The sequence below is a fragment of the Palaemon carinicauda genome, chromosome 18 (genome assembly GCF_036898095.1).
Source record: "Palaemon carinicauda isolate YSFRI2023 chromosome 18, ASM3689809v2, whole genome shotgun sequence".
In the NCBI taxonomy this organism is placed as follows: Eukaryota; Metazoa; Arthropoda; class Malacostraca; order Decapoda; family Palaemonidae; genus Palaemon; species Palaemon carinicauda.
In genome coordinates this window covers 1,971,598-1,994,918 of record NC_090742.1, presented here as the reverse complement: position 1 = coordinate 1,994,918, position 23,321 = coordinate 1,971,598, and the positions used below count along the sequence as shown (strand labels likewise).

The 23,321-nt window shown below is 34.9% G+C and overlaps 1 protein-coding gene across 1 annotated transcript in view; it reads right to left on the bottom strand.

Moving 5' to 3' along the window:
• Positions 1-343: 343 nt before the first annotated feature.
• Positions 344-23,321, bottom strand: part of LOC137657586 (rabankyrin-5) — a 215,492-nt gene continuing 192,514 nt past the window's right edge. Inside the window, exons 16-21 of the mRNA XM_068391935.1 lie at positions 16,842-17,042; positions 16,096-16,247; positions 11,506-11,701; positions 10,600-10,795; positions 6,027-6,139; positions 344-1,495 (exon numbers count right to left, since the gene is read on the bottom strand). Of these exons, the coding sequence (XP_068248036.1) occupies positions 1,232-1,495; positions 6,027-6,139; positions 10,600-10,795; positions 11,506-11,701; positions 16,096-16,247; positions 16,842-17,042 (1,122 nt within the window). The 3' untranslated portion in view covers positions 344-1,231. The remainder of the gene's footprint in view (positions 1,496-6,026; positions 6,140-10,599; positions 10,796-11,505; positions 11,702-16,095; positions 16,248-16,841; positions 17,043-23,321) is intronic.

Genomic DNA, 23,321 nt, shown 5'->3' with positions numbered 1-23,321 from the left:
GACACAGGTTGAGCCCAGAAATGATTTTTAAACCAATAAAATTAATGTAGTGGCTCCCTGCAGCAAATATCCCTAAATTATTCTTGATCGTTTCTTTCAGTGATTGGCGGTTACCAAAATTACTCTTTAATTTTAGTTATTGGGGCTAACTTTATGCTAAATGACTAACCGAAATTTACAAACTGCTTCCCTTTATTGAGCAAGAACATCATAAATCATAAGATAAATATGGAAGGACAAGAAATTATCTTGTTTCTAATACTGCATTTTTTAAAAATATAAAGAAGAATCCTTTCACTGACAGATTTTTTCTAGACGTTCATAAACAAGAAAGCTTGGAATTGAATTTACTTTATATTATAATATATTGTACATGCTTAAAATTAAATATATTCCTGGTATTTGATTGTTGTTCAAGAAAATCTTGAAATAAATTTGCTTCATATGATAATTTTTATACTGTACATACTTGAAATTCTTAAATATATATCTGACATTTCAAATTATTTATTTGGAACATTAAAAATGAAGGCATCAGCGTTAAATTAGATGGCAGTGTTGTCCCGCAAATAGCCAAATAATATAAATAGACCTTATCTTCCTCCTAATTATGACATTTGGATAACTATGCACTTACAAATAATTTGATATGTATTTCTAGGCATGTTTTTGCAAACTGCAAAGCATGTATTCATAACCAGTCAAAAAAACACGAGTTACTCTCTGCTAATGTAGCTTTTAGGCATTTACATCACAGACAATTTGGAATAGATAATTAAAACCAAGGGATTACAACCTTAATAATATAATCTTATGCTCTTCCCTTCATAAGAATTTTTTTCAAAGCTTAAAAAATTCAAACATATTTCTAATACTTTGGTATACTATTAGCATTAATTAATTTCACATATTTAGAATAACGTTATTTTCTGCAATAACAGTTTTAACACATAGGTGAATATGATGAATTTTAAAGATAATTTTATCAACTAAAGTTCTAAATTAGAGTTTAGTACATAAATACAATGATATAACTCCAGCATTGGCTTTCCTTATAAATTTACATAAAAATTACACCTTTTAAAGGAGCATGAGGTATGCAAAAAGTGACAAAATTTGCTACCATATGAAATCCCTTCTCCCTTACTTGCTACCATACAGTAATCATAAACTGCATAGAAAATTGCATAAAAAACATGAAGATATTACTCACACTAGGATGTGCTGGACATTAGGAAACTGCAGCAGGACCTAACGTTAGGACATCGTAACATGTCTGGCACACTCGGACTGGTTTATTTAAAGAGAACTTTATAATAGGCACATCTTTGTCTGAGCAGCGACTGCACAGCAGACGTCCACAGTGTCTACAGTGGTGCTTTCTGGTTGCAATTCCAAATTTGGTGCCACATTCCATGCAGAGTTCACCTTCACTCCATGGAGGTTCAGCAGATAGCACATCGAGTAGTCTAAATAGTAAGGTTTTCGTTGGAACCTGCGAAAGAAAAATATTTACAGAACAATTTCATAGCTAGGGGCAGAAAACATTTTCAACTTTTTAGCGTCTATTCTCTCACCATTATTAGTATTATTATTATTATTATTATTATTATTATTATTATTATTATTATTAATATTATTACTTGCTAAGCTACAACCCTAGTTGCAAAAGCAAAAACAAGGAAACTAGCTCAGTGAGGAAAGGAAACAAGGAAAAATAAAATATTTTAAGAACAGCAACAACATTAAAATAAATATCTCCTATATAAACTATAAAAAACATTAACAAATTAAGAGGAAGAGAAACAAAAGCATTTGTACTCTTACCATACACATCAAATGATTGGACATCCAAATTATTGTCAGAAATATTATTGTGCAAAATGGGATGATACTTTTTTTATGATATATGTAAGAAAGGCTACAATTCAATTAAAATATAAATGCTATAAATAATTCTCTGCAAATCCCAGGATTACTTTCACAAAACCTTAAAGTCCCTTCTTAGGAATTTGAAAACTTCACAAGTTGTGCAAACAACGATTGATTGATTTAAAGTTTTCTGGCATCCCGACATCTAAGGTCATTCACGCCATGTATAAAACGAGGTTCTGAAGTATCCTATTCTTGAACAAGATTCTATTTTTCCTAATCCTAAGGAAATTATTAACAAAAAATACAGAGAAGGATCTTGCTTGAATGTGTTATATGTTTTTGATATTCCACACCACATGGTTTCATGATTATTTGATTATTTCAAAGGTAGAATGTTAGAAGTCCATGGTCTCCAAAAGGGAAAGCAGCCGAGTTCAGAAAAGAAATGAATGAATTATAATTGCTGTACAAATTATATAAAAATTTGATCAAGACCAACATTTGTAAAAATCTTAGGTAGATCATTCCACAGCTGTTAAGCTTCTCGGTTAAGAAAATCTGTATTTACAGTACTGTATATATTTTATCTTTACCAGTCATAAATATTAAGCGTATGCTGTTAATAACTGTTCAAGAATTATACAGTACTGTACAGGAAGTGTTCGACTTAAAAGAAACGAAACCAATAACCCTTTGGTAAGGATAATATTACACGCTAGAACCTGTGCAGTACTTTCACCTTCGAGAAGTATTGCAACAAAGTTGTCAAAGGTAGCATATGTTTTCCTTCATATGTATTTATATTTTCTGTTTATACTATGTATGCTACTGTATTCATAATGAATGTATGCACAGTATATACTAATCTTATAATAAGATTTTCTTTTAATTTTTACTTTTTTGCAATTTTTCATTGCAATTCTTCTTCTATATGGAGACAAACGGAACATTCACTACTGTAGTGTGTTAAACATTTAATGCACAATTACATTTCTTAAGTGATTATTTACAAGAGGAAAGTAAACATCCTAAAGAGTTTATATTGCTTATCATTCTCAGAATTTTGCAACTGCTGGGATGCTTGGAATGTAATGACAGCAGATAAGGAGATTTTACTGTACTTATGAGTTTTTTTTGTGTTGATTTCATCCCCCATAACTTTCACCGTACACTTGTTTTAGGTTGTACAGTATCTCTATTATGAATACAGCAACCATAAAGGAAATTGATACATTGAGGCAAAAAATAAGAGAAATCATCTGCATAAACAATGAACTTGTTTTCAATGCCAAGCCACACATCATGAGCATACAGTATGAAAAGTAATGGGCCGAAAACGTTATCTTGAGGAGCGCCAGATATTATTCCTATAGTCACAAGGGTGCCCATCAACAGCTACTCTACAATTTTAACTTCAATTTTTATAATGATGCTAAGAACAGAACGACCTTACATTGACTTCAGTTTGAGAACATGCCTAAAGGCAATAAATTAAGGGATTTTTGTACAGCATTGTAAGAATATAACATGCTCCATGCCTTTGAGAAAGCTAGACTGCAACCTAGGTAACAGGTAAATGCTTTCATAGTAAAATTTGTTATTTCTATACTCACCTTATGTTCATAATGCATTTCTCTGGGAGCTAGGTTTTATCGGCATTTAAAACTAAAACCAAAAAATTTCCAGTTCTTTCCCTTCAATAGACTTATGGGAAAATCCAGCAGTTGATCCCTACCAACAATAGCTTGTTCAAGCCATAACTCCTTTACCTTTCAGTCTCTATACAGTATTGACTTCAGATTGTAGACAGCCCCCAACTTAAGATTGTTCAATTTAGGTTTTTAACTGTGTTTCAAGATGTTTTCTTCTGGATTTGTTAGTAACTACTGCAGATTGATCAAGGGAATTATTTCTGGGGAATCATCCTCCCCATTCTCTGCATCATCTTACGGACAAGTATGCTTCTATGGTTGGTAACCAAATTAAAGTTCAAAGCATTAAAGGAAACTTGCTTTTAGGCTACTTGATAAGAGTGGGAATGATGATAATGCCACGCCAGCACCAAACTCAAATACAGCACTTAACTAATCAAGTTTTGATAATGACATTCAAAAGCTTTAAACTTCTCAAGCTTCTTTTGTGAAATCCAAGATGGCCAGTGAGTCTGCAATTAAAGGCAGTAATTCTGAACTAACCCGTCATATTTCAAACCCTAACCTGACTTCTTAAGTCGAACCTAATGGTTCTAGTGTGAAATTCAGTAAGGGCTCTGATGATGCGCAGTGAATTACAAATTCGATATCCTCTCATAGAGCCTCAAACTCTTTATTTACTTTAGACCCTTCTGCTGCAAAACCCTTGCATTTCTGCAATCCTAGCCGCTCTTTTAGACAGCTGAGTATAATTATTCTAAGTCAAACCTGGTCTACTACTTTTCCAAAGATGATAAGCCACCTGTGTCTCCAAATAAGCACATCTACAATCATATTCTTTTTATTCAACTGAGAGTCCAATAAGGGAATCATGGCAGTGACAGAGGTTGAGAGTCAATTATTCATATTCATAATTCAATTGAAAAAAATCAATTAATAATGGGTTCCTTTTTCTAGGAGAGCCAAACATAGGGTAGAGCTGCCATGCGATACCCCTGCTAGGCATTTACATCCCATCAGTTTGTCATGGATTTTTTTAATTTAGGTCATATGGCCTATGCTAGGGCCTGGAAAGGCAATTCAGTGTCCCATTGAAAACTTGGGGAAAACCCTACAATTGCACTTAAAAAAATTAAATAAAAGAGGATGCACAGGAAGATGTAACAAAATACAAATGGAGTTACAGAAGGTTAAAAAGTGAGCTAGATACTACAAAGACCATTATGTAATACCTTGGAGGTTGGACCCAGCGCTGATGGCAAGATTTAACAAGTTTCCCCTTGCTATACTATGTCAGGTACTCCAGTTCTAGAGGTGGAGAGGCATGCCAGCTAACTTCACCCTACTCAAAGGGTCCAAGACCATTTATTATCATATTTTGAATACATTCCAAAGTCTATATCTTGATTGCGGGGGAAGAAGACAAAAATAAAATAACCAGGAAAAGGAACCTGAATAAAATCAGGTGAGGTGTAAGGCATCTAGGTCTTCAACCACCCCGGGCATTGACCCTCTCCAACAAGTACGTTACCCTGAGTCACCAAGACTACTATACCCTATGCCACCAATTATAACAATGTGTCAAGGATCTGGGGTAGTTGTTATGTTGAATAGTTAGACAAGTAGTATATATAGAAGTACGGCAGAACCTACTGGAAGTACAGGATATCAATAAACGCATAGCTGAGGATCTATGCCAGGAGTGATGTGTGCAAGACAGAAGTGTAGAAAATTCATTTAACCTCTATTGAAAACTATGGGAATGATAATGATAGTGATTCTTTTAGGTTCAAACCATTTTGAAACTTTGCATTAGTTACAAGTCACATAGATAATTATTTCTCTTAATGAGTGTGTTGCAAAATAACACTAAAAAGAAATTTTACTATTGAAATTCCTCTTGTATTTCCTAACGTTTATAATATAGAATGTCCAATAAACATAATTTTAATCATTAACATAAATAATTTACAACCTATATTTCCATATGTAAAAATTATGCTGCAGTAACAAAGATTACTAATTATAAGGCCTATCGTAGTGATGAAAATACTGTAAGGTACTTTGAATAACTTACTGAAAAGCATAATCCCAACAGTTGGATGTAGTTTATGATTTTCAGTACTGAATGTTCTACAAATTTAAATTAAGTGGAATTAAGGACTAAATAAGAAGAGAAAATGTTAAATTAATTTTTCTTACACATAGAGCACTCATGAATAAAATAATCATCATCATCAGCTCCTCCTGCACCTACTGACACAAAGGGTCTCGGTTTGATTTTGCCAGTCGTCTCTATCTTGAGCTTTTAATTCAATACTTCTCCATTCATCATTTCACAGTATAAAAAAAACCTACTTTTTTTTTACTGCAATATGAATTTATTTACAAATAATAATTCTCAACTCCAAAGGCAAATATCCCAATCAACAACTTTAAGCTACTGGGATTTCATAACTTTTTATTTGTAATCCATAAAAAAAGAAATATACTACTTACCTGATAATTGAAAATATTGACTCCATGCTTATTTGTAGTACCGAGACAGGCTCCAGATCGAACCAGCACACGACAAAGTTGTCCTGCTCCCCTCATATATGCTAGTAACAGTGCTGTTGAATACAGACATATTAGAAAATATTGTTAATGCATTAAAATTACGTATGCTACCTAAGATTTTACCCTTTACAATACATTAATTATCATTAAAAGGTCATTTACCAAGAATACCGAATTGAAATTTATATGTCTCTTAAGGCTAAACTGAAGGGTTTGTTATTACTAAAAAATTGATTATCGAAGATATTGCAAATTTGAAAAATGAATAATAAACTGAAAATAAAGATGGTAAAAAATTTCTTTACCAATTTGTTTCCAAAACTTGACATTCAGTGTTGATCATAGTTATTTAAAAAAAATGTCCTTGACCTGCCCACTTAGTCAACAATCTTGAGTTCTCATAGGGCTGGTTCAATTAGATTTGTGAAAACTTTATAATTATCTCTAGTAACTTATTTGGATATCTTTCAGAAATAAGCTGCCGTGAAAACTAAAAGAAGACGCCTCATCTGATTCTGGTTTTTCCTCTAATGCTAGCCCTAACTAGCAAAATATGACTATATTTGTTCAAATTACTTTTGAGAAAAGATACTAACTTTTTTTTACCAGACACTAATAGCCCTTGATTATATTATGCCCTTCCCTGTAATAAGAAACAAGCAAGATGGGTTCAGCTATGATTCTGGGAGCAACTTCCTTTTCTTCCCCCTGGAGATCGGTGTCCTTAGGTATGAAGTCGAATTCAGTCAATAATATTTTGGCTGTTATACAGCCGTACATGGCTAGAGAGATCAAAGACTTCATCATTTAAAAAGCAAACTTATATAGGCGATTTTAGCTTCCAAAGGTCCGCAAAAGTAATAAAGGCTTCAAATGTCTGTTTATCTAAATTAATCCTTATTTAAAAAGCAAATTTATATAGGCGATTTAGCCTTCAAAGGTCCGCAAAAGGGATTTTGACGAAGGAAAAATCTATTTCTGGGGAGAGACCTGTGGCGCCCGGTGAAAAGTCCTTCTTGTATGTCTTTTCTGATAAAACCTTCCAATTATACCAGAGAAAGATAAAAAGCATGGAATGCTGAGGTTACAACCCTCGCGCGAGCACCTTTTGGGTGTCGTGTATAAAGCAAAGGCGCGTGAAATCCACTATTCACAGGTTGTCTTCCATTTAGTTAATTCCTTCGTCAAAGGGATGGGCCGATACAACGGCCCTAGACACACCCCCATCGCCGCACCACCCACGCCACGACGCGAGCGCCATCTGAACAACATCCTTCTTTTTGGAATACATAGTGTTGAATGGTTTTGTTGTGCTCTCGGTCTTTTTTATCTATCGTGGATTTATTTTGTCATGTCCGAAGCTCCATCTTCACACATTCCAATGTTAAGTACCATAGTTTGTTTTGACAGTATTTTATTGTACCGGGCTTTTGTTTTATATCCAGTATAGTCTGTTTTATTATTCCCGTCTGGCCTTTCATGGCGGCCATTGTTTGTTCACTTGTTTGGGAATTCATCTTTATCTGCCCGTTTAGTACTCTGTCACTTAGGTTCTTGGTTAAGTCCCTGGCCTTATGCCTTTAGAACCGTTATTATTTTTTTTTTTTGTGTGTATTTATGCTCATGGTACTTTTTGCTAGTAAGTCCAGCCTACGAACGAGATAGCGATTTAGCTTTGTTTTTGTTTAGTAACCGCCCGAGGCGTTCGTCACTCGACTGTGCTATTTATTTAAAGTTTTAGCAGATGCTATTCTTCGATCGTAGTGTTATATGGATGTACATTTTTATTTTATACGTTTATAATAGTGTTGTGTGATTTTTAGTCCTGTTTTTGTGTCCAAGAGAGCGAGAGATTGGGGTCCCCGTTTTCTGTTCGCAGTCACGAGTTACCCCTTTCTCTCGTTTTCTTTCTTTGCTCTGGTGGTTGAGCGGATTTCCCGTTTTCCGTTTTGTGCGTTCAACGGGTTCTCCCTCCCTCACCTCTCCCCCTCGGGGTGGATGATAACTTACGAGTTATTTATTTTTCGTGACTTTTCAATTGTTAGCGTTATTTTGGTCCGTGTTCGTCCTCTCCCCGTTACGGCTCGGGAGTAGTTTATGAACGTTTTCCACTCCACCTTGAGTTCTACTCCGGCTTGAGGGATTCTCAATGACTTTCGTTCTATTGTTATATTTATATATTGTTTACTACATGGGACGGTCTTCATATTGTTTAGATACGACCCTCCGGTGGCCCTTACTGCGGTCTCAGGCCACGGCCATATCCACAATAGCCATTGTTATTACAATTGTGTTTTTATTCACAATAATTATTCAGGACCTTTCTTCTCCCTCCGGCCTCACCGGAGTTTGTAAATACGCTTTGCTATGATCTAAGCCTTAGCCTTTAGCTGCGGCTTGGCTTTTATATCTTCACAATTGAATTATTAGCCACAATTGAATTATTCAGGGTATCTCATTATCCTCCGGCGTCACCGGAGGTCGCCCATACACTTCACACTTATATTTGCCTTGCCTTTGGCTAAGACGGCATTATTCAGGACATCTCATTACGCTCCGGCTTCACCGGAGGTCGCCCATACACTTAACACTTATATTTGCCTTGCCTTTAGCTAAGGCTGGTGTTTATATTTATTTTAAGGGCATGTCACTGCTTCCCCGACCCTCGCAGGTCGGCAGATTGCTTTAAGTTATTTATCCTTATGTCATTAACGGACATTAGGTAAATTACAAATATACAAACATTTGGATATTATAGTGCCAACAATGGTTTTGGCCGAATAGCGATTTAAACGTTTGCGATTTAGTCTGTTAGTCTGTTAGTTTGTACTCGCCCCAGGAAGGCTCGATTTAGATTATATCCTTATTTATTGGTTAAGTTGTCGTTATTCTTCGTTTTTGGTTATTACAATGACTAAAAATTAAAAAGAAAAAGGAAAAAATAAAAATAAAATAGTAATATAGGCTTCAAATGTCTGTTTACTTCAATTTAATCCTTTTGATTTTCCTGGAAGTTATCAAAAGACCTTACAATATTTCCTAATTTATATTTCAGGAAAATTACACAGTACAATACTTTGATATTCTAATTCTTATCCCAAATATTTTAAGGCCCCTGGGAGTTCCAGGGTTAGATGGGCCAAAAGACTTCAGTGTGATAACACAGAGACATCCTTTTTAGTGCCTAGAACAGGTCGTCAATAGAATTTTTATTACTCTGAGCAGCAAAGGTTTTATTTCGCTTATTTTAAATTTCTAAGGATACAGTTAGAAAAATGAAATTTGTAATAACATATTTACAAAACCAAAACCTAACCTGTAGTAGTCATCTTATACTACAAATATAAGATCAATTAAAACTTGTCTTAATTTTTTACCTTGTTTTATCTAAAGGTTGTCTTACATACAGATATATATTTTATTTACATTTATTTACTTATTCATTTACAATATAGTAGTGTATGTAATCTTATTAAGCTTTTGAATGATTTTAATAGTTGGGAAAGTAATAATAGTAGTTCCTAGATTGGTTGCTAGCTTTTTCCTGTGGTATATTCAGTTTGTTTTGATTTGGTTTAAGCTTGCAGTGACCATTATATTTGTGCGTTTCATTTAATCTACATTCCTTAATTATGTCATCCAAGGGTACAAAATGACAAGGGTGCAAAATGAAAACATGTTAATCTCCGCTACATGTTTAGTTACCCATGATGTTGGGCATATATAGTAAGCTTGATTTTGCTTGATTTCATACTTTGGGAAACATTTTTGACATAACAGTCTATCTGCAATAATGGACAGCCCTCCCCCATTAGTCTGTTATTACAAGGTTCAACTGTACTATACAATTACTAATAAAATCAACAATACAGTTAATGGATTGTGAAAACTATATAGTGTGTATTTAGGATGTTAGTCAACAACTCATAGGCACTGGTCAGTTGTTTTCTAACACTATGGTACCAATATTATTATATTTCTTTTACCTTTGCATTTGTTTCTGATCAAGGGCTAACTGTAAATAATTAATAGAATTTTGGAAGTAATAAATGCTAAATTATCACCACCATATTCAAAACGTTTCAAGGGTAATTAATTTTGAATTATTTTCTAAAGGTAAAACTACCTAAATGTTACTACCTGGTCAGCCCCTCTGCTGAATTTTTATTTTTCATTTTAATTTTAATGTCCCCTCTTGTATGGCACCACAAAACTGCCCACCTTCCTAAAATTTCACCATCATCATCTCCTCCTACGCCCATTGACACAAAGGGCCTCGGTTAGATTTCGCCAGTTGTCTCTATCTTGAGCTTTTAATTCAATACTTCTCAATTCATCATCTCCTACTCCTAAAACTTACCTTAGTGCAATTGTACTAACTCATGAACAAATTCTTAGGGATATCGCCAAGGGAGTTATATAAACAGTACTCCAATATCAACTTAGGTAAAAAAAATACTGTATGTATATAAAGAATACAAAAATCTGAACCACTTGGTGCATATCAACTTACGAGAATTTCCCTCCACATCTACTTTGTTAAGGTCGTAATCTGGCATTGTTTCAAGGAAAACTTCAGCAATAGCAGCAGCATTGTCTTTGGGATAATTGGCTAGAACATGCAGAGGATTCTGTCCACGAAGATTTACTGCAGCTGCATTAATTCTGGACTCTATAAGCAACACTTTTACAACTGCCAGATGACCTTCCTGCAAGAGAGAAAATGCTTTCAATTACGCTATGAGTTAACAATGAATACTGTTAGGCCCTACTAAAATGTTTTTATGATGACCAGGCTGACATGAGTCTTTATAGTTTATATATGACATACTGTATCTGTTTTTGACGTTGTTAATAGTTTATATATGACATCTATTTTGACGTTGTTACTATTTTTAGAATGATTTATTGTTAATTTGTTCTCATCATTTATTTATTTCCTTATTTCCTTTCCACACTGGGCTATTTTTCCCTATTGGAGCCCTTGGGCTTATAGCATCTTACTTTCCCAACAAGGGTTGTAGCTTGGCTAGTAATGATAATAATAATACTCCTTTCTTATCTATAATTTTTTTCTATATTGTACAGTATTGTATATTTATTCATCCCATTAAAGAGAAATTCTTTGGAATAATCCTCTAGGTAATCACAATTGTATTAATTGGTTTAGCTAAACTAACGTTCTTCAAACACAAATATATTCCGTCTCAAGTCTAATAAAATTCTTTGTAATGGCTTTATGTAAGATGTAATGAATAAATTAATTCCTTCATAATATGAAAATTGTTTTGAAAATATATCCCATATATATAAAAATTTAATCTCATTTAAGCCATAAAAGTCAACAGTTGTACAGTAGTTAAATAACAGGTAGACAATCCCTTAGCATTTTCCTAGATGAGAATTCTTTTGATCTTACTTTTACAGCTACATGAAGCGCATTGTTAAGATTATCGTCAACAGCATCAAAACGAACACCATTTTCCAAGAAGATCGAAGCTAAGTGAGCATGATCATGAGCTGCTGCCAAATGTAGCACCGTTTGTTTTTGGGGCGTTAACTCATTAATGGCTCCACCACCGGCCAATAGTAAATTTCGAACAATCATCTCTGACCTAGAGAAAAAGAAAGAATTACATGGTAAAATTGAGAAAATATTTTACATAAAATTATTTTTTCAAAAGTAGTTTTTCATACAAACGTTTTAACCATATAAATAATTAATAGACCTAGTCTCTATAATATTCTTGTTTCTGTCAGAGAAAATGTAATCTCTCCTTTCACACACCATCTGAATTCACATAGCTCTGAAAAACCATACCTTTCATAAAAAATTACTTAAGACTGCTAGGAGGGCACTCGTAATTAATAAAATTAATAATTTGTTTACGAAAACTGGAATTGAAAATATTTAATCTTTCAAACTTCCATGAGTAATCCATATGCTTGCATCACTTTCTTACTAGGGATGCTGGATGCTAAATCTTCCAGGGTATTTGACTAAGCCTGTAGGATCAGTCAAATACTGGTTAACTGTAAACTGTCAAATACTGGTTAACTGTAAACTGTCAAGAACCACTAAGTGGATGCTGATAGATTTCCAAAAAGTAAAATTAAAAATCTAATATTATGCATAGTTTTGTCTCAAGTTAAAGTCTTTCACAATCCAAAGGGAAGTATATTTACCATGGATATAAGAAGAAATAGTCAATAGCCCAACAAGTCTTCTTCTCTTGTCAGACTTTTGAATAAAAGGTTAAATTGTGGATAGGATGAAGCGAATGACAATTCCGGAACTTCTTTGCCATCAATTCTCTTAAATCTCCTGCTTTTGCCAATTAGAGACAATGTTCCTTGTGATCAATATCTCCTCATAGCTCATGGAGATGGACAGTCTGAAGGTGTTGCCTCAAAAGTTTCTGTTCCTCCACAGACAAAGCCTGATAGCATTTACTGGACTGCACTCTTCACATTCAGTGACTGACAGCAAGGAAAGGCAGGTGAAAAGGTGCCATGGAACAGTCATTGTGACTAGTTATTTTTCTTCACTATGAGGTTAGACACAAAAGAAAATTCCTGCGGTGTTAAATCTCTAGTACAATTAAATGACCCATCTTGACGATTCAAACGCTAGCAAGAACACCAAAGTAGCTTCCAAAAGTACTTGTATGGAGCCATCATAAGTTTTTAGGAGGAAGTAGAAATCACAGATAGGAGGTAAAAACAAGAAGTGCTGGATGAGACTGGAACTTGATCAAAGAACTCACAAAGTTTAAAAACTTACGAAGAACAAAAACAGATTGAAAAGGAGAAAAATATTGACGTCAACTCCTCAACTAAGGCCTCTCCACACTAGGAAACAGTGTTCATAACGAAATTCACAAAAAGCATTTCCAAACCAGACCTCAGTTGTTGCCAGGATGTCTCATTATTATTATTATTATTATAATTATTACTATTAGAGTAGCCTCCTTACTTTACTTGGTAGTTTCAATGCACCTGAGGAGGTATAAGAGAAAGAAAATAAGATATGGGCAAGGAAGTTTTTAGGAAAGGAGTGTATCATGCTGACTTACTTCTGATGGAATTGAAAATGCAATAGATGGAATGGATTTTAACCATTTTGTTTGAATGTATGCTTCTCAATTTGAAATACGTTTACTTTTACATATGCACATCTACAGTACATATGTAAATATTTTCATCAACAGTGGGTGAGAATGTAAGGCAAACATGGACAAACATAGTACATTTTGTATGTTAAGCTGAGATTGCAGACTAAAATGCAATAGTAATCAAATTCTAGACTAATTTTATGGTAGTAATATCCAAAGATGATCATTCCAAAAGCAAAAAGAGGGCTACGGCTATTAAAACGCAATAGTAATCAAATTCTAGACTAATTTTATGGTAGTAATATCCAAAGATGATCATTCCAAAAGCAAAAAGAGGGCTACGGCTATTAAAACGCAATAGTAATCAAATTCTAGAATAATTATATGGTAGTAATATCCAAAGATGATCATTCCAAAAACAATAAGATGGCTACGGCAGGAGTCAAGGTGATAAGCGATGAACAGATTGAATCAATGGAACCTCGGCTACTGATTATGTAGTGCAAATTTAAACCATATTATTATTATCATTATTATTATTATTATTATTATTACTTGCTAAGCTACAACCCTAGTTGGAAAAGCAGAATGCTATAAGCCCAGGGGCCCCAACAGGGAAAACAGCCCAGCGAGGAAAGGAAACAAGGAAAAATAAAATATCTTAAGAAGAGTAACATCAAAATGAATATCTCCTATATAAATGATAAAAAGCTTTAACAAAACAAGAGGAAAAGAATTAGAATAGAATAGTGTGCCCAAGTGTGCCCTCAAGCAAGAGAACTCTAACTCAAGACAGTGGAAGACCATGGTACAGAGGATATGGCACTACCCAAGACTAGAGAACAATGGTTTGATTTTGGAGTGTCCTTCTCCTAGAAGAGTTGCTTACTATAGCCAAGAGTCTCTTCTACCCTTACCAAGAGGAAAGTGGCCACTGAACAATTACAGTCCAGTAGTTAACCCCTTGAGAGAAGATGAATTGTTTGGTAATCTTAGTGCTGTCAAGTGTAAGAGGACAGAGGAAAATATGTAAAGAATAGGCCAGACTATTCGGTGTATATGTATGCAAAGGGAAAATGAACTGTAACCAGAGAGAAGGATCCAAAAGGATTACAAAATAAAAGACAAGAAGTTGGTCAGCAAGATGGAAGAGAGGAAGCTGGAAAAGATATAAAACAGAAGGATATAAGGCAAGTGCAGCTAGGGACTGAAAATAACTTAACGGGCAAATCTAACCCTAGATGCTATCGTACAATGTTAAGCATGGATCTATAACCATTAACAGCTTAAATTGGACAGTTTCTTTTCATAAAAATGGAAATGCAAAAATTCTACAATATCAACCAAACTAGTTTTAGTTACAACACATTTCTTGACTTACACCAATCAAAATAAATATTCCATTGCCTTTAATATAGATTATTAGTAGACTTTTTTTGGAACCTAAAGTAAAAAGTCCACAGGATCTCAAAAACCCTTTGCTTCTGAGAATAGGGTGGACAGTCTCCATGCGGTCAGATGTAGCATGTGTGGGATTGGATGCAATGCACCTCAAAAGATATTGTTTGTGAAGATTGGCCACAGACCTGTAAACAACCCCTCTTTGAAGCCAATAAGAAGCCATCAGAGTCATCCTGCTATTGGATTACACCCTGAATATGTTTATCACCTGTTGAATTGTGCGAAATGGCGCAAAGGAGTACAGATCTAGATTTGACCAGTCCTATAACAGGACTACCACTGTGCAAGCTAAGGATCTGGAACACTTCTATCATTTTGTATTTGGTAATCCCCAAAAATTCTAAATTTCTAGAAACACTGAAGGACGTAGAGACCATTCGTTTAGAAGAATCTGGCTTCTCATGCTTAACTGCTCTATTAAGATGTTTGATTTTCTTGGGGTAAACCAAGAAATAAGAACTATTCCTCTCAAATTTGTCCAAGTCAATAGCTGGCATTTCCGTCGTCCCATGCAGGGATTCTGAACTGGTTACTTCCAGTTTTCATATATAACCTAATGCTGTTGAGTTGTCTGCAAACACTGCAATGCAATTTCTTATCACCAGTGGCTCCTGAGCCTGAAGGACCCTGAAAAATACCAGAAGTTCAAGACAATTGTTAAGAGTTGGTTCTTGTGTCATCCATTTCCAAGACGGATAAAGAAGATCTAGAGCTGCTCCCCATCCTTCCTGTTAAGCATCCTGGCACAGAGAGAGGTCTGGAAACCTTACTTCTAAGGAAACTTGCAGCAAATGTTTTTATGTTGAACAGGCTGACATAAGTTTTTTATATTATATAAATGAAATATGTTTTGATGTTGTTATTGTTTTTAAAATGATTTATTAATTGTTAATTATTTCTCATATCATTTTTTCATTTCCTTATTTCCTTTCCTCAATGGGCTATTTTTCCCTGTTGGAGCCCTTGGGCTTATAGCATCTTGCTTTTCCAACTAGGGTTGTAGCTTAGCTAATAATAATAAAAATAATAATAATAATAATAATAATAATAATAATAAAAAACAATGCGGTTGGTTCTTTACCACTGAAGTAGAGATTGTATCTAGATCAAGGACATGTATTCTGTTCCAATTCCGATTGAGATGGTATTGATATTAAGGCATCTCACCGGAATGAACTTTCCTAAAGAAGCCAAGGACCTTTGCAGTATCATCCATATCCAACCATCACATTGTCTCAATACTATACTAAAGGACTAAACTAATTGAAAGAAAAAAAGAGGGACATTTTTCATTTTTGGGTAAACAATGATATAAGCCAAGCTTCAAGAAGAAAGCAATATGAACACCAGAAGTGGTTAATAGAAATTACGGTATTATAATTTATGATTTAACAGTGCTGTTAAGGAACAAGAGAAAATTCAAGTCCACATACCCAGTCAGAGTTGCTAGATGAAGAGGAGTCAGAGATAACTGATCTTGCGTTCGAGTATGCATGTCCACGTTGATACTCAGAAGGAAAAGTACACTTTCTATGTCCTTCTTCTGGATTGCTATGTGTAGGAAATTGTAACCCTTATGGTCATACTGTAAGGAAGGAAATACATGGTTTTAGAGGAAAAATATGAATCAAGTATTTTATGTTGATAAAGAGTACAGTAGAAAGATTAGTTTTACTAAAAACTTTCCAAGTAATTTTGAAAATAACTCATTGTTCATAAAGATAATATGTCAATTCCAGAATATACAACTCTTTTTAAATCACTAATTTTACAAGATGTAAGCCCTCCACTTATCAAATGCTTCAGGGTTCTGGTCTTCTGATAAAAAACAAAGTCTGATAACAAACTGTTACAGTATTGCATCTATTAAGTTGTTATGGTAAATTTATAACTTCAGAAGTTTATAAATACCTCTCAATGAAAGTTCTGGATAATAAAAAAAACTAAACAGCTAATCTTAAGCAAAAGATTAAGGAAAATCCTAAATTAAAATAATTATGACTATTATATCAAACACTTGTAAGGGAAAAAGCAAACCTTAGAAGACAAGACACATTAATACACGTCATATTTAGTATGATGCAGTAAATTTTTAGTCTTGGCTATACACTTAAGGTAAAAAATGAACTAACATTAATATAAAGACCACCTTTATGTGTCCATAAATTTTTTTCTATACCTGCTCTGCAGCTGTAGGTTCTCGATTAAGAATTGCTTGGGCTGCTTTGTTGTTCTTGCGGGACATAGCAGCTGCAAACGGAGTAACCCCTGCGTTGTCACGCACTGACAAATCCAAGGCAGGGTGAGACAGGAGGAGAGCAATGATATTTGCGTGGCAGTTTTCTATAGCATGATGAAGAGGAGTTTTGCCTTCTACATCCTGCAAAAGGTAAAAAAAAAACAATATTATTTCAAGTACAGTATTGTATAGTACCCATAAAATGGAAGATAAAAACAACTACCTAGGAGCAATAATAATTTCAATTTTTTCCCCTTTTTTGTTTGTTTTGTTTCATTGTTGATGTCGGCTACCCCCCAAAATTGGGGGAAGTGCCTTTGGTATATGGATATGGATAATTTAACAAATCATCTTAAATGATATTCACATCCATATATAGAAAAACCTTGCAATTTTAGTTATTACACCTTACCATACGTAATGTTTAAAAGGACTCTTCAACATACTAATTTTTCTTTTCATAAAATTAAACCATTGATGTTTCAATTTTACTGTAGTCAAAACAAGGTGGCTAAATTAGCAAAAAAATTATTTGTTAGAAGTATAAAGCCAAATTACAGTTCAGTAACGCTTTGTCAACACACCTTTCCCATACAGATAATACCTTACCTACTGTACTGTATAATGATTCAATCTTTGATTTTACAAACCTATGTTAGAATAATAACTATATCCAAACTTGAAAGCTTTAATTTCAACTTGTCCCAGTGCGTTTGATATATGATACAATACGCTATTCTGATTCTGGGTGATAAAGTGCAGTGAAGCATCTACTTTACAAATTTAATTTTAATAATAAAATTCATGAGTAGGTCTGAGTCTTCCAACTCTTCAAGTGCCTTGTGGAGCTTAAACCATCTCCATCTACTCCTCACCATGATCTCAAGACCTACATGGCTGAGGACTATGAACGCGAAGTGGGAGATGATGAATGGAGAAGTATTGGCTGACTATGAACATGAAGTGGGAGATGATGAGTGGAGAAGTATTGATTTAAAAGCTCAAGATAGAGACGACTAGCGAAATCTAACCGAGGCCCTTTGCGTCAATGGGCGTAGGAGATGATGATGAATAAAATTCATAATTTCATACTTATCTGTGATTCACTTCACTTCCCTCTCCAAAGCCCTGTATTTTTGGTATCTATCCATTAAAAACTAAAATAATTTCTACTCTCCATCACTCATATTACCTTCCCTCCTAGCATGTTAAGGTTACACTATCTGTAGCACACTATAGAACACTTTGTAGGCTTAGGTAAACTTCATATTTAAAGCCAATATCACACCCATGAAACCTCTTGACACCACTGATCAGTGGGGGGGAATCAGGTACACTGAAGGTAAGTATTCAAATTATAAATTTTACTATTAAATTTCTGTTTATTTCAATGAACTATACCTGTGGTTCACCTTGCTGAATCTCACTCTTATATTGGTGGGAAAGTGGGAGAAAAAAGTCTAATGAAACTAAAATAAAACTAATACACTTCATAAACTAATCTGTAAAGGCTCACTTTTAAAACTAGTCAATATAGCATTGTTTTATGGTATAACAATAAGTTAATAATTTTCCATCTGCAATGCAGCACAATTCATGAGCAAGAAGAAATTAAACAAACCACAGCCAAGAGGGTGATATTAAAGGGATTATTAATGATAAAATTTGTTATTTCTGTAATTACCTGATGTCCACAATGCCTCTCTATGGAAGCTCAGAATGATATACATTTGCTCATAAAATAATATAAAAATTCCATTTCCTTTCCTTCCCATAGGCTAATTCCTCTAGTAAAGAGGCAATCTACCAGTTAATAGCACAAAGTGATTTCTTTGGAGTGCCAGAGTCCCTTTGTCTTTTCAGTCTCAAAGTCGAAACTATTCCTGATCCTTGACACCACAAATAAATGGGAAGGATGGCGGGTATGAGGTTTGTTTAATCTTTAAATTCCATTTATTTCTATGAAAGCAAATAGTATTTCCTTAAAGTGAGATGAACTAGAATGTGAAAATATACCTATTGGAAACATCCAAGATTAGAAAAAAAAAAAAATTATTTTGATTACCTGTATTTAAAACAATTAGAATAGCGCCAACGTTATCCCTGCGTGTCGTAAGAGGCGACTAAAAGGGACGGGACGAGAGGGCTGGGAACCCCCTCTCCTGTATCTACATCCTGTGAGACATCGACAAAGAGATGGAGCTTGGGGGAGAGTGACTGCTCCCCGCACTCTAGTTTTGGGGTGTTTGAATGTGCGTGGATGTAGTACGATAGAGAGTAAAAGATGTGAAATTGGAAGTATGTTTAGGAATAGAAGGATGGATGTATTGGCCTTGTGTGAGATGAAAATAAAAGGAAAGGGTGAAGTGATGTTTGGTGAAATGTCTGGTAGAGTGTCTGGGATTGAAAGGGGAAGAGCGAGAGAGGGTGTGGCTTTATTGCTGAGTAAATGGATGACAGGTAAAGTAGTGGAATGGAAGGAGATATCATCTAGGTTAATGTGGGTAAGGGTTAGGTTGGGTAGGGAATGTTGGGCGTTTGTCAGTGCGTATGGGCCAGGTACAGTGAGCCCTCGTTTATCGCGGTAGATAGGTTCCAGACCCGACCGCGATAGGTGAAAATCCGCGAAGTAGTGACACCAAATTTACGTATTTATTTAGCATGTATATTCAGACTTTTAAAACCTTCCCTTGTACGTAGTACTGTTAACAAACTACCCTTTAATGTACAGAACACTTAATGCATGTACTACAGTACCCTAACTAAAACAGGCACAAATATTAAAGGCGATTTTATATCATGCGTTTCCTAAACACGCCAAAAAGCACGATAAAAAATGGCAACAATGTTTTGTTTACGTTTATCTCTGATCATAATGAAGAGACAAACGCATTTACACATCTGTGTATAGGTTAGTTTTTGCATCGATTATATTGATTATTCAGTACAGTATGTTGATTTTGTTATTACCAATGTTTTACTTAATTTTTCTTAGGACTTCCAAATGAAATGTTTTTCTTTATGACGCCGCCTGAAACGACGGCGTCATAGAGTACGTTCAGTAAACAAACGAAGGCATTTAACGTGCATGATGAAAGTGATAAATAATGATATTATAGTAAAAGCTTTTAGAAAATATGTTATTACAAATATTATTTACCGTATCTATATAAAATCATACATACGTAGCAAAGCAGGAAAACAATTTACGAGAGAGAGAGAGAGAGAGAGAGAGAGAGAGAGAGAGAGAGAGAGAGAGAGAGAGAGAGAGTTGTTTTACGTACGTAAATGTAAATTTTAAACAAAAAAAATAGCCCCATTTCATATAAAATAGGTTATTACAAATATTTTACTTTATCATATTACAGTAGTCTGTATAATACTGTAAAGTTCAGTACAGTATGTGGATGTTATAGTCGTGGCGATGAAATTCTCACGAAACAAAAACACGGCATTCGATTACAACAGCTGATTCATCTCTCTCTCTCTCTCTCTCTCTCTCTCTCTCTCTCTCTCTCTCTCTCTCTCTCTCTCTCTCTCTCTCTCTCTCTCCGTGTTATACAATACTTACATATAGATGAAAATACTAAAATTAGTTTTCTTAGTGTCAATTAAATACGAAACGAAAAAATTATGCCGAGTTTACATCCATTTCAATCGTTGCTAAAAATACGGCAACCGATTTCATCAGCACACCACTATTTTTTGGGAAACATCATTTTATTCTAGAAAATTGCTACTCTTTAAATAGTTAATTGCACATCAAGAAAGCGTGTACTTTTGTTTTTAAATTTCGGGTGTGTTTTAAAAATTGAGTATTGTTGACTTATTTTTGTTTTACTTTTGGCTGTGATCAGATCAGCTGACGTCTAGCTGCCGCTCTTAAGAGTGTACGAATACACTAACAAAGTATCGTTTATACCATTTCTTAACTTATTCAAACCGTCTACAGTATACAGTTGATATTACATAAGCACCAATGTGTTATAATCTATCAAATTTTTTTGTTTATTACATTTAAAACAACACACACACTCTCTCTCTCTCTCTTATTACATTTAAAACAACACACACACTCTCTCTCTCTCTCTCTCTCTCTCTCTCTCTCTCTCTCTCTCTCTCTCTCTCTCTCTCTCTCTCTCTCTCTCTCGTGTTATACAATACTTACATATAGATGAAGAAACTAAAATTAGTTTTCGTAGTGTTAATTAAATACGAAACGAAAAAATTATGCCGAGTCTACATCCATTTCAATCGTAGCTAAAAATACGGCATCCGATTTCATCAGCAAACCACTATTTTTTTGGGAAACATCATTTTATTCTAGAAAATTGCTACTCTTTAAATAGTTAATTGCACATTAAGAAAGCGTGTACTTTTGTTTTTAAATTTCGGGTGTGTTTTAAAAATCGAGTATTGTTGACTTCTTTTTGTTTTACTTTTGGCTGTGATTAGATCAGCTGACGTCTAGCTGCCGCTCTTGAGAGTGTACGAATACACTAACAAAGTATCGTTTATACCATTTCTTAACTTATTCAAACCGTCTACAGTATACAATTGATATTACATAAGCACCAATGTGTTATAACCTATCAAATTTTTTTGTTTATTACATTTAAAACAACACACACACACTCTCTCTCTCTCTCTCTCTCTCTCTTTCTCTCTCTCTCTCTCTGTGGGCTACTTTTCACTACCTCCCATTCCTTACCTCTCTCTATCTCTCTAATAAAGGGATTTTGACGAAGGAAAAATCTATTTCTGGGGAGAGACCTGTGGCGCCCGGTGAAAAGTCCTTCTTGTATATCTTTTCTGATAAAACCTTCCAATTATACCAGAGAAAGATAAAAGCATGGAATGCTGAGGTTACAACCCTCGCGCGAGCACCTTTTGGGTGTCGTGTATAAAGCAAAGGCGCGTGAAATCCACTATTCACAGGTTGTCTTCCGTTTAGTTAATTCCTTCGTCAAAGGGATGGGCCGATACAGAGGCCCTAGACACACCCCCATCGCCGCACCACCCACGCCACGACGCGAGCGCCATCTGAACATCATCCTTCTTTTTGAAATACAAAGTGTTGAATTGTTTTGTTGTGCTCTCGGTCTTTTTTATCAATCGTGGATTTATTTTGTCATGTCCGAAGCTCCATCTTCACACATTCCAATGTTAAGTACCATAGTTTGTTTTGACAGTATTTTATTGTACCGGGCTTTTGTTTTATATCCAGTATAGTCTGTTTTATTATTCCCGTCTGGCCTTTCATGGCGGCCATTGTTTGTTCACTGTTTAGGAATTCATCTTTGTCTGCCCGTTTAGTACTCTGTCACTTAGGTTCTTGGTTAAGTCCCTGGCCTTATGCCTTTAGAACCGTTATTATTTTTATTTTTATTTTTTTTTTTTGTGTATTTATACTCATGGTACTTTTTGCTAGTAAGTCCAGCCTACGAACGAGATAGCGATTTAGCTTTGTATTTGTTTAGAGCCCGCCCCTCCGAGGCGTTCGTCACTCGACTGTGCTATTTATTTTAAGTTTTAGCAGTTGCTATTCTTAGATGATATCTTTGTTGCTCCTCAAAGTTTCATTTATATTGAAAATCAATCATGATTCAATTTTCCTTACTTTCTCCAATCTCGCACCATCGGTCACATCGCGGTATTTTCGAAATTTCCGGAAAATCCGCAATATATGTATATACATGCGTTATGAAAAAAATCCGCGAAGTGGTGAATCCGCGATGGTCGAACCGCGAAGTAGCGAGGGATCACTGTAGTGAGAAAAGTGAAGACGAGCGGAATGAGTTCTGGAATGAATTAACTAGGTGTGTAGAAGGACTGGGTAGAAGGAATTATGTAGTTGTCATGGGTGACTTAAATGCTAGAGTGGGCGCTGGAGAGGTAGAAGGTGTCATTGGGAAGTATGGCGTACCAGGTGAAAATGAGTGGCGAGAGATTGGTAGATATGTGTGTTGAGCAAGAGATGGTGATAAGTAATAGCTTTTTCAAAAAGAAAGATAAAAATAAGTATACATGGGTAAGAGTGGCAAATGGAAGAGTAGTAGAAAGGGCATTAATGGACTATGTGTTGATAACTAAAGGAATGTTTGGAAGATTGAAAGACGTGCACGTGTTTAGGGGTATGGCTAACGGTATGTCTGATCATTTTTTGGTGGAAGGAAAATTAGTTGTAGCAAAAGAGTCGGGGAATAGAGTAGGTGGATGTAAAAGGGAGATAGTGAGGGTTGAAGAGCTAATAAAACCGGGGGTAAAAAGTAAATATCAGGAAAGGTTGAAAATGACATATGACGAAGTGAAAGTAAGAGAAACTGGCAATTTAGAGGAGGAGTGGAAGTTAGTAAAAGAAAATTTTGTTGGGATTGCAAGTGATGTGTGTGGCAAGAAGGTTGTTGGAGGCAGCATGAG